This window comes from Doryrhamphus excisus, chromosome 8 (assembly GCF_030265055.1).
Source record: "Doryrhamphus excisus isolate RoL2022-K1 chromosome 8, RoL_Dexc_1.0, whole genome shotgun sequence".
Lineage (NCBI taxonomy): Eukaryota > Metazoa > Chordata > Actinopteri > Syngnathiformes > Syngnathidae > Doryrhamphus > Doryrhamphus excisus.
In genome coordinates this window covers 3,636,091-3,652,884 of record NC_080473.1, presented here as the reverse complement: position 1 = coordinate 3,652,884, position 16,794 = coordinate 3,636,091, and the positions used below count along the sequence as shown (strand labels likewise).

General features: G+C 42.3%; 1 protein-coding gene across 2 annotated transcripts in view; it reads left to right on the top strand.

Moving 5' to 3' along the window:
* The first annotated feature begins 321 nt into the window (after nt 1-321).
* prkd2 (protein kinase D2) overlaps nt 322-16,794 on the top strand; it is a 34,616-nt gene continuing 18,143 nt past the window's right edge. The window contains exon 1 of one of the 2 annotated variants that reach the window (XM_058080524.1): nt 322-1,149. In XM_058080524.1, coding sequence (XP_057936507.1) covers nt 766-1,149 — 384 coding nt within the window. In that variant the 5' untranslated portion in view covers nt 322-765. The remainder of the gene's footprint in view (nt 1,150-16,794) is intronic. The other variant, XM_058080525.1, reaches the window with a different exon arrangement.

Here is a 16,794-nt window from a genome sequence, read left to right as displayed (position 1 = left end):
GTGTTGTTTTGCTGCTTGCAATAGGTGTGTCTGAGTCCACACCTAGTCCAGGATAAATTGTGTCAAAAGTGGAGAAAGAGAGAAAAAACAGGAAATACATTTTCAAAGAGGGACATGAGGAAAAACAGGATTGGTTTTTCAGTGTGGAGTTCCCCCCCTCGGGCAGTGAAAGATGATCTATGCGGGGAAAAGACGAAAGAATAAGCAAAAAAAAGCCAGGAACTCGGAAGGCGGAAGCCTCGGAGTCCAAAACAAAAGCTCCACCCTTGCTGACACTCCATTGGCTAAGACGTCTGTCACTCATTTCACTTCCTGTTTGAACTGCGGGAGGAGCAACAGTAGGTGGTTCTTTCACTTAGCTCTCTCTCTTTGCTGTTTTTTCTTTTCTCTTAAACAACAGCGTGGGGCTGAAACTGAAACACTCGTAAAATGAGCGCAGTCTGTCGATTGTGTTCATTGGCGCTGTTTCCTGTAGAAGAGGAGGCCATTTTGTAGAACTCACGAAGAAGACCAGAAAAGTTGTTCAACCTCTTTCCCCCCCTTTCTCTCGGACTGTTTGACAATCACGTTTGCGGACTTTCTCCTCAGCGGAGCAACTACAGGAGGTAGAAGTGGCAACAGAAGAACGAGGAGGAAGAGGAGGGTCCTTCCCTCCGAATGTGTTTGTCACCTCTGCAAATGGAAGATTGAAGCACACCTCCAGGAGTGGGATCATTTTCTTTTATTCCAGCGGGAAGCTCAGAAGAGCTCCATGAACACCTTTGAATGAGCCTTTCCTCTCCCGAGTGTGTGTTGTTGAGTTTCCAGAGCTTCACAGGTGTGAAGATGGCCAACCCCAGCCCCTGCATGCCCTCAGGACCCCTGGGACAGGTCTTCTTCCCTCCAGGGGCCTCTGCAACACCGCCTGGTTCTTCTGCCCTGAGCCCCGTCCACACGCCCTCCTTGTCCCCCCAGGGTGCCTTCCCACCTATGGACATGACCCAGGGGCAGGGTTCAGCAGGGGGTGGCCCTGTGCCCCTTATGTCCCCAACTCCAGCCGGGGTGTCCTTCAGCATCCAGATTGGTCTGACCAGAGAGTCGGTGCTGATGCCACAGAGTGCAGACCTGGCCTACATCAAACAGATTGCCTGCTCCATTGTTGACACCAAGGTAGGCACACCTTTCATAGTTAGTATACCCTTGTTACGTAAGGTAGTCACCACCTCAGAGATGGTTTATGGGTGTCTGTGAATATTCACATTCATCTAGGTCAGGAGTGGGCAAACTACAGCCCGGGCGGGCCACATGCAGCCCACCAAGCATTTGAATTTGGCCCGCCAGTTGCTTTCTAAGTATTTCAACTTTTAACATACAAACTGGCAACATGACTTGCAAGTCGGATGTCTTATTCAGTAAAAAAAAAAACAACAAAACTGTAAAATTAAATTACATAGTTTGAGTTTGATGTGGTCTGATGTTTAAAGTGCGCCTGAAAAAAGGGACAGTATAATACATTTACAGATAAATAATTCAAGGAAAATTATAAGCATAAAATAGTGTGTGTGTTAAATATATCTTCTGCCCCCCGACAATTTTGTTTACTCAATGCCGCCCACGAGTCAAAATATTTGCACACACCTGATTTATATTCTCAGGGCATTGCAACTGGGTGGTTCCGGTTGACGTTGATGAGCAGGCTTCAACAGTTCATGCACAAAGACTAGATAGGACAGTTCTAGTCTGGTGTTATGCATCGTTGTTAATAATGACTGACCAGTTTGTAAATATTAGCAACTTTTTTCACCTGCAAATACATATATTCCACTTAACAGCCACTTTCCCATTTTGCAGTCTTGACTGGAAATTGTAAATTTTAACCCCAGAAAATTATTTTAGCAGCAAATTTCTTGTATTGTGGTTACTTGCCTTTAAAGTGTGACATTAGAGGTCACATATTGCAGCATTTTTCAACTATTTAAAGTCTTGAGGAGAGTTGCGACAATTAATCGATAGTTAATCCATTATCCAATTCATCAACTATGTAGGTCTTCGATTAATCATTTGTTTAAATGTAAAAATGTAAATATCCTCCAATTATAGCCTCTCAAATGTGAATATCTGTTAATCCATATAAGCCGACTTCCTAACTTTGTACTTTATGCAAAAACAAGACATTCACACACATCAGCTTCCATTTTGGAAAACAGTGATTGACATTTTTGCTTCTGGGAAAAACTGCCTCATGGGCACTGGTGCTCGAATGATAATAAATAAATGAATTATTGACACAGTAAATCAAAATGAACTTGCTAATTTTGCCGTCTTCAAGATATTTGCATGCGCGTCTGTTTTCCTCATCTCTCGCCTCCAAACAGGTGCATTTGTTCCATAGATCAACGGTATGAACGGAGTGAGCCCTTTTGTCAGTCCTACAGTCTTCTCGTCTCGGTGGGTGGAGGCGGGGCCGCTAGCATACACAGAGTGCAGGAGAGTGTAGCCTCGTGAGGAACAATACAATGTAACATAGTATAAATAAAATGAGCAGATCACAATATATTGTTACTGTTATGCACTTTAAAATATTTTTTCATTGTATTTAAAAAAACAACCTAATATTAAAATCTCGTTCTCGTAAACCCAATCGTTTGTATTGTCATATCTCGTGTTGCCCCTACTCTTTTCTGATATGTTGTGGACCAAAAACCTAACTGTATTTGGCTCATATTGGTTTGGTCCATCAAGGGTGTAATCACAGCTTCAGAATGATCGTCTAAGAAGATAATCTGAGCTAATATATTGGAGATCGAGGGAGCGATTAGTAAGACCTATTGGGAACACAGTGTTTCACGTGTTTGTAGCTTTAATGCTAATGAGTTGTATTTGTCCACGTGTGGGACTCCCAAGAAGCGTCATTGTGTACTTTATCCGTTTTTTACATATACACTGTAACATAAATGACATAGCATTGAGTTGCATAGCAACATAGCATTGAGTGGAACAGGATGACACAAACGTTATGTGAGCTACAGTGCTAACATTCCAACTGTAACATCAAGCGAGGTTAGGTTTTTTTTTTTGACAATGCTGTCATCGCCAGAAGCACAAACGTTTTTCTTCCTGCATATATGAAACCTGTGGGCTGCACAGCCGAGTGGTTAGCGCACAGGCCTCACAGCTAGGAGACCGGAGTTCAATTCCACCCTCTGTGTGGAGTTTGCATGCGTGACTTTTCTCCGGGTACTCCGGTTTCCTCCCACATTCCAAAAACATGCTAGGTTAATTGGCCACTTCAAATTGTCCATAGGTATGAATGTGAGTGTGAATGGTTGTTTGTCTATATGTGCCCTGTGATTGGCTGGCCACCAGTCCAGGGTGTACCCCGCCTCTCTCAGCACTTCTCCCGACCCTCGTGAGGATAAGCAGTTGAAAATGAATGACTGAAAATCTGGAATATCAAGCAAGCTCGGACCTAAAATTTTTAGTGCTTCCCTTTAGATTCCTTCTCATCTACTCTATTCATCATTTCTCTAAGCCACCTCTCATCAATAGTAGTAAGTAGAATAGAAAGCAGATGTTATCGATAGTCCGCTGAGTCCTGTGCAATAAAAGTAAATGAACGTGCTGCTGAATGTGGTGCAGGCAGGCAGGCAGGGAGGGAGATAATTATGGCGCTAGGAAGATTAGAAAAAAAACAGATTATTTTCAAGTCTGACCACATGAGCCGCACAGCCACTTTTAAAATCCCCTTAAATACAAAACTCCAGCCCTGCTAGGATGGAAGGATTTATAGGTGCGAGACTTGGACAATAGGCTGCTTGTCCCCGGTCCCGTGGTTGCGTGTCCATGTGTGCACGCATGAATGCTTACATTGGAGTGTTTTTGGAGGGCTGGTGAGGTGCACCGAGCATACCCCCCCACATCAGCTCCACCTCCACCCCTACTCATGGTCATCTCTCCCATCCCAGAAAGGGTGAGTCACCGGCTGTGTTTATTCACAGGCTCGCCTCCTTGTGTTCCATTGGCACGTTTTCCCCGTCTGGTATATAGAGCACCAGCTTCCAATTCCACCACTCACCCCCACTTTCCCAACATGTCCCCAACAGTGAATGCCCGCTTTCTTGGCCTGGAAGGCAAAAGTATGTTTCCATGAAATCATGATGCAACTTTGGTGTCGGAGAGACCTCTCAATGGTGCCTTTATTTCCTTTTGCACTCCACCTATGGGGCCTCTTTGACTATCTTTGAGGGGAAATGCTTCCTCCTCTTCCTCCTCCCCCGCACTCCCTCCTCTTTTGATCCCCTGCATCCTCTCCTTGCCCACTCCTCCCTACCTTGTGCATGTGGTCGGCCACCTTCCTCTCAGGCTAAGCATCCTCTTCCTTGTCACATCCACATTCCTCTTCCTCTTTCCTAAAGCGCTCTGTCATCTTTCTTGCACTTTCTTGTCCAATATGAAATAGTGTATTACCATCAATAAATTAGTTCCAGAAGGCTAGATGAAAAACTGAAATTGAGGAAGTTAATCTAGTCCAGAGAGAAAAAACAAACAAACAGATTTTATGAAGGAAAATAAAAAAAAAATTGAATAAAAAACAGATTTTATGGAGGAAAAATGATAATTTTAGATGCAGAAAACTTGTTGTTGATGCGTACCTCCTGTACATCCCAATAGGGTTTCCCTTAGGTTATTGTATATATATATATATATATATATATATATATATACATATACATACATATATATTATGGCTATATAATTTATTTGCAGTAAGCATAGAGTTTTACTGTCATTGTTATGTTATATTACTTTCCTATGAGTCTACATTTGGAAAACAGGAGGTCAACAAATGAATGTCAACTGATGTGATAAGGGTGAGGGTGTGAGGATTCTCCTTTTTGGACACGTGGAACCGTGAACTGTACCGTGTGATGTACTCAGGTGTAAGTTATATACATGTTCAATACAAATTAAACCATAACCGCTTAGTAAAAAATGCGGTATGGTGCTTTTGTTTGGGCACTCGTGGATTGATACAGTTCAGGGAAAACGGACAAGTTTATTATGCGCAATACTGTAGGTTTGAGTGTGCCAAGAGTGGAGCCATTTTTTCCCTCAGGAAATCATGGCAATTGAAATAATCCATCATAAAATGGTTTGCAGGTAGCGTTTTAACATTCCCAAGTGTAATAAGTTGAGGCTGTAGAAGAAATAGACCTCGAATGACGTAACGTAAGGTAATTTGTGTTGCAGATGTGTCTGTGTTGCGTGTCTTTTATGATGCTTTAACTTTGCGTCTTACTGTGTTTAATCATAGCGTTTTGAGCGTTTTGCTGATTTTTACGGGAGGCTGACTTCAGAGAGTCGACACCTGTGTTGCGTGGAGTGGTTAACAAACAGGTTTCATGTGGGTTCCTTTTTGGCTGTTTAGCAAAAGGCGTGTCTTTTTCCATTAGTAAACCACAATGGTTACATGCATGCCGGTTGGAGTTCACACCAATTCAATCAGCGGTGCTGGCGGATAAAAGAAAAAGACGCAGCTTTGTTTGGCCATTGTTTCTTCATCTCCGTTTTGGACAGGCTTGTGTTTTTTTTATTCTCCTCCCAGGAGATGCTGTTTGGCCTCAGGAATGGGATCATACCCACCACCTCCTGTTTACCTCACTCATTGCACGTGTAACCTACACAAATAAACACGCCTGCTTCTGAATGCAGAATTGAAGAAAACATGTAGACATTGCAGCCAATGGTAGCTGGCTTTTTTGCTTAGTAGTTGATTTGCAACTCGTGGAAGAGATTTGCACGACTGACCGTAACCCGTTGTCCTGTGCTGTTACCTTCAGGGCACGTTTGTAGTGAGCGTGAGCACATTTGATTATTCAAAGCACACACAAGTCCCTGCAGACCAGAGACAGGGACGCGCATCAGTGGAGTGGAGGTCAGGCGGAATGGTGCACAGAGTTTTGGATACGGATCTCGCATCCGTACGTGAGCCCTGTGAGTGTAGCTGGTTTACTGATACTGGGCGTCCTGGTGTTATTAACAATAATGAAAGTAAGCCACCAGGCAATAGTGTGAATGTTAGCGACTAGCCAAGGTCTGCCCTACCCAGAACATGTTAACACTTCCTTTTGTACATCTTACCAGACTTCCTTTTGTAGTTTGCAGGTTTGCATTGTTTGTTTCCGCCTTGTGCTCTGCATTATGCTTTCTCCACCCTTGTAATTAAACAGAAATCAAGACGGGGAGTTGCTCCTTTGCCTAAATGAAACCCATAATTATAATTCATAATTCGTCCACATTTCCCCTCACTTATATTGTGAAATTGATAATTTTGTGGGACATTGTCTTGCCGATAGATATATGACCAAAGCTGCTTTTAAACATTCATTTCAGTCTGAGGGCCCATTCATTGTCTCGGATTTCCCTGCATTAAAATGCTTCCTCTGAGCAAAGGGAACCTTCTGATACAAATCTAGTGATTAGCGTTGGTAAAAACCGTTTGTTCCATAATCCAATTTTTGCAGCATAGAGCAGAGCTGAACACTATTCATTGGTAAACCTGTGTGGAGAGTTTGTAGGGAGTCCAATAAGCCGCATTTATTCATTTATAGAAGCGCACAGGACTATTGATGCATAGAAAAATAGAAACACTGCATGGGCCACACCTGTTTGTAAGCTTCCAGTGTCCGTGTCGCTACATGGCATATTTAGAACACAGAATTTGTCATTTTTTATACTTGCTTCACTTTACTTAACTTTTAATTAAAGTGGTGTGTGTGTAATATGACTAGTTAAACATTAGCCTACCAGAAAAGTCGTTCATCGCCATCATCATCCTCCTCCTCCTGCTCCTCCCGGGAACTAAAACCACTCAAGTCGTCTTCTTCAGCGCAATTTCTTTCATCACATATGTTGTCAGTCTCTTTTCTTAGTCACTCTTTGTGTCTCTTTTGCCTCAAGTCAAATTAGCCATTTCGCTTGAGCTATCCTTTTCATCACTCAGTAGCAGCCAGCCTTTCTGAACCTGTTACTGATAGTGGATGGTTGGCCGCCCGAGAAGTCCAAACAGAAGGTGTAGTAATTCAACACTTGATCAGACTTACTTCAATACTGTCACATTGCTGGATAAGACTTCAAAACGGCATATGAGCCTCCACTTCCCTTGTCCACATCACTACTTCCTGTCGCTGCACTCATGGGAAGCATCATGGGAACTGTAGTATTTAGCCATCAATTAGTAATAACTGTACACTCTCTTGCATAGTTGTGCATTGTTTTTGTGTCCTTGTTAGACCCAGTTTGTGCTGCTCTCTGAAGGGAGTAGTTAACAGCATGGTAAGAGATTTTAGTTTTAGTTTAGATTTTTAGATGGCTTTTCTAATCATCTATTAGCCTTATAAAATGATGAACTTGGATTAGCAGCCATACCAGGAGATTGATGCAGAGGACTGACAGTTGTTGATAGTAGGCCTCTATGCAAAAATGTACATCCTTCTTTGAAAATCATCTGATTCATTTTAATTGTTTGTGAAATGCATGAAAATTAGTTTTTCTTTGGAAAACAAAGACATTTGCAAGTGATCCCAAACTTTTGAGCGGTAGTGTATATACATGTAACCTCTTCGCATATCTTGCTTTACAAAATGTCAAAGTGGCCCTTTCATCCTTTCATTTTTTAGCATTCTCGATGAAGCTTTGCTCGTGAAAGCTTTTTGGAATTTATGCAGAGTGAAAGCGTCTTTGCTACTTTGCAAGCACAACACAATTGTTGTTGGCTCTATCCAAGAGAATAAATCCAACAGCGGCTCATCTCCACATGCAAAGACTCATTAGTCATGCGATCGGAGTTCATCATAATGGTGTCCGACGTTTGGACCTTTTGTTTCTGTCCAATTAAGATTTAAAGCCACGCCGCGGGGAGAAGAAACAAACAGCTTACGGAGGGGACTTGATGAAGTGTGATGGGATGACTCACACTTCAGCTATGTGTCTATTGTGGCCCTCAGCATGCAGCTTGGTGTGTGTGTGTGTGTGTGTGTGTTGGAGACTGTGCAGACATCTGCAGCTTGTTTGCGTGCGGCTTATCTTGATTATCACTGTGCAGAACTTCATTAATATCTCTGTGTTTAAATAGCATCATGTGGTTATCTTTGGTGCTCCATTACATGTAGAGTTTTCCATCCTGGGACTTTTCCTTGATGCCATGACAGAGGCTGACAGCTGGCCAAACAACATTGCCATTCATCTGCAGTCACGCACAATAATCAAGTGTATCGCTGGCTCCGTGAAACGCTATTGTCACTATTGTCAAATTAAACCGTTTAATCATTTATGCTTCATTAAAGCATCCATCCATATCGACGTGCATGGAGGAAACCGTGAGTGTAAAATGAAAGGCAAAGATTGCAGAAATATTTGTTGGTGCCATGTTCAGTGCACGTCTTACTTAAGTATCTCGCTGTCCTCTTCTGACTGCTCACGCCTCTCGTGTTACCATTTCCGTCCTCCGTGATGCTTGGAGCTCAATGAGATGCTTTGTATGTGTGCCACACACACTCACAAGTTTAGGCAATCTAACCCCGTGTGTATACCATTATACAGTAGGTCAGGGTTGTCTGAACTCCAAACTGAAAGGATGAAAGGGGCATTAGAATACAACTTTTTTTCTTTTAATAGTTTTTGACCGAATTATTTCAGTAATCTGACTAATTTAGGGGCCGAGTGGTTAGCATGTTTGCTACACAGTCAGGACATCGGGAAGATCTCTGTGTGGAGTATGCATGTTGTCCCGGTGTTTATGTGTGTTTCCGCCCACATTCCAAAAACATGCTAGGTTAATTGGCGACTCCAAATTGTCCATAGGTATGAATGTGAGTGAGTTCAGGGTGTACCCCGTTTCTCGCCCAAAGTCTGTTGGGATAGGTTCCAGCATTTAGCGCATACCAACACGGATCAGAATGAACGCTTACACACTAACATACCTGCAAAACATTACAATGTACAATACAACACAATACAATACAATACAAACCCGCAAGGGATGCTGGGTAACTTCTTGTTGTTGCAGTGTGCGAGTGGGCTTCCCAGCAGGAGAGCCGCTGTAGGAACCATTACGGCCAAGTCCTAAACTAGTAGAAACCTGGTATTAACTTAACAAACATCCTTTGAAGTTGTGCCAGAATTTGACTTGTGGGGTGTCCAATAAATCAGTGCTATTTTTTGCATGGCAAAAACATACAAAAGTATGTCTGTCTATGTGTAAGGCTGTTTTCTCACATCTCCCATATGAAAACACATTTACAGGTTGTATAGTGCTTTTTCAGACTGTGGTTATAGGAAGATAATGACAGGGTATTTCCTGTACATAAGCTGGACTGGTCGCCGGCTAATCACAGGGCACATATAGACAAACAACCATTCACACTCACATTCATACCTATGGACAATTTGGAGTCGCCAATTAACCTAGCATGAACATGCAAACTCCACACAGAGATGGCTGAGGGTGGAATCGCACTTGGGTCTCCTCGCTGTGTGGCCTGCGCGCTAACCACTCAGGCCGCCGTATAGCCACACAATGTAATTAAATTAATGAAATTAAGGTCAAAGGTGCTTAAGTCTGACTAAAATAATCTTGTTACCAGGTATTTTTATCTTGGGCAAATTAGTATGTATTAATGCTATGCTAATGTGCTTTGATTGGCAGGGCAATTTCACTTCCTGTGCCTCACTCAGTGTCTTCTGTGTGCAAACTTGGTAGGCCTCAGCAACGTACCGAAATTCTGTACTAAAAAAAATGTACCTACACATGTACTATTCCACCCCAAGTCTTTCGTCAGGAGCAGTTCTGAAGTTGGTGTCTGGTCACCTTCTGTTCACCCTCCAGTTGAAAATCCCCTGATTGTCAACAGATTAGTATCTTCCACGTTGTGTTGTGACGTCACATTCACATAAACGACTATGTGGCAGAATTAATCCTATTTACCAAACTCATAATTCTATCTAACATATGGTTTTAACCACAGTGGCTCCGTAGCAGTTGGCATGAATGTTAATATTTCAGCCATTTTTGAATGGGAGATGTAAATCTCAAGTTCTAATCATAGGTCGTATCTTTCAGATTACGAAAGGAACAGAAATAAGTCAAGAATGTAGGCATCACACTGGAGTTGCCAGATGTTATCGCTGCTTGCCTCAGCATATTTCCAAAATACAAATAGATATTTCCGTAGCTCACAAATAGGACATCTCAGGTCATTTGGTGTTCTGGCCTCTCTGGCACTTTGTTGTGGAAAAAAGAGAAAAGGGATGCATACCGACACTAATGAGGTCCATGCTTTTGGGAGGACATCTGATGGGGAAAAAGCTTTGCATGCTTTTTATTTGTGGAAGCACATGAACAGTCTTCTTGCAGGCTTCCACAACATGAGGTACAATCTTGAGATGTTTAGTACGAGAGCGCTATTCAAAATGCATCCTTTGTAATTGAATGCATGCTTGTAGATGCCCCGCTATGAATCACACATGGCATTAGGGCTGCAAAAAATATGGCTATTTCTTAACATTTTGATAGCCTATAAGTGGTAAAATAATAGTATGATTATGTATGTATGACGAGTACATTTCTACACCGGTGCAAACTACAACCATGATGTTACATTCACATTAATGCAACTCCTGTTGCACGCAGTGAATAACATACCCGACATGCCCGGTAAACTGTTCCCTTAAGACAGAGATGTTTAAAATGGGGTCAAGTTTTAGATGATGAAAACCAATCAAACATGGATACAGTATGTTATGACATTAGACATGAAACAGGCTGCTTTACGGCTTTGTGTTATAGCTAAAGTCTGTAAAGACCTGAAACTAACATTATTTGCAAACGGTCCTACTGTATTTTGTTCACACACCAAAAAAAAATAGCAAACCTAAAATAAAAAATTACAGATGTATGTATGTGAAAGAACGTGTGGTGGTCAGCAAGGCCGTAGGTGCGAATTAGCAGCCATGTTTTTATGAGAGGACCCCTGGGCAGCTGTGGCTACAGATGTAGTTTGCCACCACCAGTGTGTGACTGAGGCGTGAATGAATAATGTGCTCACTTCATTGTGAAGTGCCTTGGAAAGCGCTGTGTATATATAATATATATATATATATTAATATATGTTAATATATTATTAATATATGATATAATCCATCCATTATTATTTGCTAATAGCAGCATGTTTAAATACAAATGTACATATTAATACAGAACAAAGCAAACTGATTTCGGAAAGTGTTATGTTACGTTAAGCTAAGCATGAACCCACTACAGTCATTTCAAATTGTGACGCACATCAAGTAGTTTCACTTGTGGCAGTTACAGTCCACTTGCACCACTGTCAAGTGGGGCAAGCCAATCCATCCATCCGCTTATCCTCACGAGGGTCGGGGGCATGCTGGAACCTATCCCAGTTGTCTTCGAATGAGAGGCGGGGTACACCCTGGACCGGTCGCCAGCCAATCACAGGACACATATAGACAAACAACCATTCACACTCACATTCATACCTATAGACAATTTGGAGTGGCCAATTAACCTAGCATGTTTTTGGAATGTGGGAGGAGACCGGAGTACCCGGAGAAAACCCACGCATGCACGGGGAGAACATGCAAACTCCACACAGAGATGCCCAAGCAGAGATTCTTTCCGATCTACCAACATGCTAAATTTTCCACCGTGCGGCCAAGTGGGGCACAGACTTTTCGGAACCAACAGAAAAAATGCAGGGGTCATTTTTCAAGAAAGTCCAGCGTCTACGTTTTCAACCTAACTGTTCTTGTTTAATTTTACTTTTAGAGAGTGCCACCCCCCCCCCCCCCCCAAAAAAAATACCATATTTTCTGGAGTATAAGTCGCTCCGGAGTATAAGTCGCACAAGGCCAAAAATGCATAATTTGGTAGAAAAAAACATACATAAGTCGCACTGGAGTATAAGTTGCATTTTTTTAGGTTAATTTATTTTCCAAACTACTTGACCAAAACAGACGTTACATCCTCTTGGAAGGCAAGTTCTAACAATAAAAGAATAGAGAACAGGCTGAATAGATGTAAGATATGCTAACACAATGATGATGTTCAGCTACACAAAAAATAAACATGAACAGAAAAGGTGTCCAGTGTTTATGAAACATTAACAGTTTTTTCATGTATAAGTCGCAGGAACAGCCAACCTATGAAAAAAAAGTGTGACTTATAGTCCTGAAAATACAGTATAAAAAAATAGGACTTTTCTGTCTTAATGTCATCCATTGAATAGAAATTCCCCCCTCCCACTTTTCATATTGAGCACCACTATCACAATACAACACAACAGTAAACAGAAAGAAAGCAGAGCTATTGTATTTTATTTTTGTCATTCATAGCTCCAACAGATCTGATTGTAGAGATTAGGTGAGATCTGGTTCTGTGACGTCGCGGCCCGATTCATTCAGCACACACTTTTCCCTCTTTATTTACACAACAGATGTCACGAGCATTTAGGCCATGTGTCACTTCTCACTTCTTGTCAGAAAGACAAGCAAAGCAAGTCATCTTTGTTTCCATAAGCCTGGCATGCTTCACAGTAAATACTCTGATTGCTAGCATGGCAAGGAAGCGCATTAGAGGAATGACGAGCATTTACGTTGTCTGCCCCATATCTCCGTCACTGCGTGACCTCATCAGGCTTAAAAATAGCATGCGGGGTTTGTTCCATTACTGAAAAGAAAAAAAAAAAAATCCTTTGTTGCCAGGTTGCTGTGAGGATCTAATGAGGGCAGGTCGTTGACGTCTTCTCATGCATGTTGTTAGGGAAACTTGTCATTATACAGCAGATCCAAAGGGGTGGGGCTTCTCTTCTCTTCTCTTCTTCTGAGTCTCATGCTTGACATGTCAACAAGGGAAAGTTTAGCCTGCCCATTGGTGGTGTCTGAAGAAGAAGCAAGGACTCATTTCAACACACACACTGTGATTATCAACTAGTTGATTGGTTGCACACATGGATGTTCGTGTATATATATAATTGTGGCGACCTTCCATAATTAAACTCCTTCTTTTCTGTGTGTTTTTTTTTCTAATGCCACAGTTACATTGCAGTACTCTGATATGTGTTACCTCTCGACTGTAAAACTACTTGGATCAGGTTCCTGTTGTGTTACTCAACAGCAGATACAGAAACACATCTGCTCAGAGGACCATGTAGGGCCAAAAAGTTTGTCCTGTTGAGATTAGTCCATCACATTCTGCAGCATTGCAGCGTTTCTGGGATACAGCGTCGTGTCCAAACACAAATCCTGCCAGCGTCTCGGCCTCTTCCTCAATTGGTTGTTCTGTTACGTGCAAAGAAGAGTCCAGTGTCAGTTTATGCCGACATGAACCGCAACTGTGGCAGCGTGGCACCCGTCATTCTCAAGTTGTTAAAGCAAACATTCCTCATATCAACAATGATATTCAAGCACACAGTATGTGTTTTGATCTGGACTTTTCGGTATAAGCCGCATTTGAAATGGAAATTTCTTATTATTGCTCTCGTCCACGTGTCAAACTCAGACCCTCAAAACTGTTTGGAAAATAGCATTTGGTTGGCTTGACTCACGACCTTATCAAGCAAATTTCTTACAGCAATATGAGTAACTTAGCAATTCCTCTGGTATAAACTACTCCTTTGGTATTTTTATTAGAAAAATGTAGCACAAAATTCACAGCTATTCTTAATAAGGTTGCCATATTCAGACCAAAAGTAAAAAATAATTTAACTGTATATGACTAAAACGGCGGGCGGCACGGCGGACGAGTGGTTTTCGTGCAGACCTCACAGCTAGGAGACCAGGGTTCAATTCCACCCTGGGCCATCTCTGTGTGGAGTTTGCATGTTCTCCCTATGCATGCGTGGGTTTTCTCCGGGTACTCCGGTTTCCTCCCACATTCCGAAAACATGCTAGGTTAATTGGCCACTCCAAATTGTCCATAGATATGAATGTGAGTGTGAATGGTTGTTTGTCTATATGTGCCCTGTGATTGGCTGGCCACCAGTCCAAGGTGTACCCCGCCTCTTGCCCGAAGACAGTTGGGATAGGCTCCAGCACCCCTGCGACCCTCGTGAGGAAAAGCGGTAGAAAATGAATGAATGACTAAAACGGCACCCCTTTAACTGTAACACCCTTAAAAAGGCCTTCAGAAGTGATCATTTTAAGGCAATATTAAGATGAGAAGCATCGCCATCCGGGAGAAACTTGAGTAGAACTGTGGAGAGGACGGGGAGTTTGTCAGGCCACGTCTGGCTGGTCGGGCAGACCCAGGACATGTTGGAGAAACTACGTCTCTCAACTGAACACCTCGGGATCTGGCGGAAGGAGCTGGATGAAGTGGCTGGGGAAAGGGAAGTCCGGGACCCGTGACCCGAGCTGCGATAAGCGGTCTGATGTCTCATCTGAAGTTTTGTGCGACTTTTCCCCAAACTTGGGAGTTAAAGTTTGCTTTGGATTGTTCCATCTTGAACACCAAGGTCTATAATTCCACTTCTTTTGCAATATTTGAAACTTCTACTGAGGTTTGGACAGTGCAATGACACAATTAGCTTGTCTATAAAGTATTATTCTCCAGAATAGTTGCACAACTGACGGTGGTGAAGAGGCATGAACCTGATATCGTGTGAACATGAACGGCTGTGTTTGTGCGGCTTTGGCAGCATCTCAGGAGGGGGAAGTGACGGGGAGGATGAAAAGCAGAAGCGCAGGGCTTCCTCAGCTGCGCATTAAAAAGTCATTGTATTCCTCACATGTATATGTTCCTATATTAGCAGCCATATATAGAAAAAGTCATCTATGGCTATTTATGTTTCACATTCATCAGCTTCCAGATAGCCTCGGACTGTTAACACTGAAAAGGGGATAAAAACTTTCAGTGTTCCGTGGATCATATGACCGAGCGTTCCATGTCAAGGGCATTAATGTGTCCGAGGATGTCCGACGTGTGTGCAGCTCACCTTTCACTCTCAATAGGCCTGTTCTGGGGCATTACACTGAAATGCTGCTTCCATGACATCACCCCTTTTTGTGTGTGCAATGCACACACAGAGATACAGTATATGACTTGTTTTTGAGCGCGTACATCCTTTTGTGTGTTTTAATAACGTCTGACCTGTACAGAGTTGTTTGCCCTTGATGACGTTATCGGCGCCCTCAGCAACAAAAAAGTGTGTTTTTCCCCAGATATACTATCTTCATGACACACCGGGAAATTCACTTCATGCAACTGTCATCCATAGGTCTCGCTCTTAGCTGTTGGTGTTTACAATCTCACACAATCTCAATCTCAGAGAGGCGATGAACAACTTGTTACGATAGGTTATACATTTAACGATAGCTAATATTAGTAGATAAACTTTGCAGGACACAATGTGTCAAGTACATTTGATTGTTGTGTTTGTTCCCTTTAAGACAGGGTTGGGCAAACTTTTTGACTCGTGGGCCGCGTTGAGTTAACGAAATTGTACGGGGGGCCAGAACACATATGTATTTAACACTCCGCCCCTCTCAGTCACACACACACACACACACGATTTTATGCTTATAATTGTAACCGTCCTTTAATTATTTGTCTAATTTTAAGTGTCATACTATCAGCTACTATATCTTCTCATTTCCCTTTCTTCAGGAGCACTTTAAATATCAGACCACATCAAACAACAAAATCAAATTTTATAATTATTTTTTTTTACTGAATAATACATGACAATAAGTCATGGTGCGAGCTGGTATACTAAAAGTTGAAATACTTAAAAGCAACTGTCTGGCTGGATTCAAACGCTTGGTGGGCCGCATGTTTGCCCACCCCTGCTTTAAGAAGTTTTGCAAAAAATAATCCAATGTGCACATTTTTATGCAACACTTGGTCAATGTTGACTGACATTAATGAAAACGTTGTATATTTTGGTTCAATAAAGGATGGATTTTAAACACAAAATTCAGGCATACTGTACACAAAAATCCCCCAAAATTCAAGGTTTTAAAATGACTGAAAATATCTGTTTTGAATATGATTTTGAAAGATTTTAAAAATCGATTGTTACCGTCATGTAAAACAAATGTATAAACTCAATTTGAAATGTTTCTATGACATAATAACAAAACACAACCAAAGTACGCTATATTACCAAAAGTATTTCCTCACCCATCCAAATGATCAGAATCAGGTATCCTGATGACTTGGCCTGAACAACAGCAAGGCCATGTAAACTGATGGAGAGGGGTCAGCTGATGCTGAGGCGCATAGTGCAAAGAGGTCGCCGACTTCCTGCACAGTCAATTGCTACAGAGCTCCAAACTTCATGTGGCCTTCAGATTAGCTCAGGTATAGTACACAGAGAGCTTCATGGAATGGGTTTCCATGGCCGAGCAGCTGCATCCAAGCCATACATTACCTAATCAATGCAAAGCGCCGGATGCAGTGGTGTAAAGCATGTCGCCACTGGACTATAGAGCAGTGGGGTCGTATTCTCTGGAGTTTTGAATCACGCTTTTCCATCTGGCAATCTGATGGACGAGTCTGGTTTTGGAGGTTGCCAGGAGAACGGTACATTTGGGACTGCATTGTGCCAAGTGTGAAATTTGGTGGAAGAGGCATTATGGTGTGGGGTTGTTTTTCTGGAGTTGGGCTTGGCACTTTAGTTCCAGTGAAAGGAACTTTGAATGCTCACGATACCAAAAAAATTGGACAATTCCATGCTCCCAACTTTGTGGGAACAGTTTGGAGCGGCACCTTCCTCTTCCAACATGACTATGCGCCAG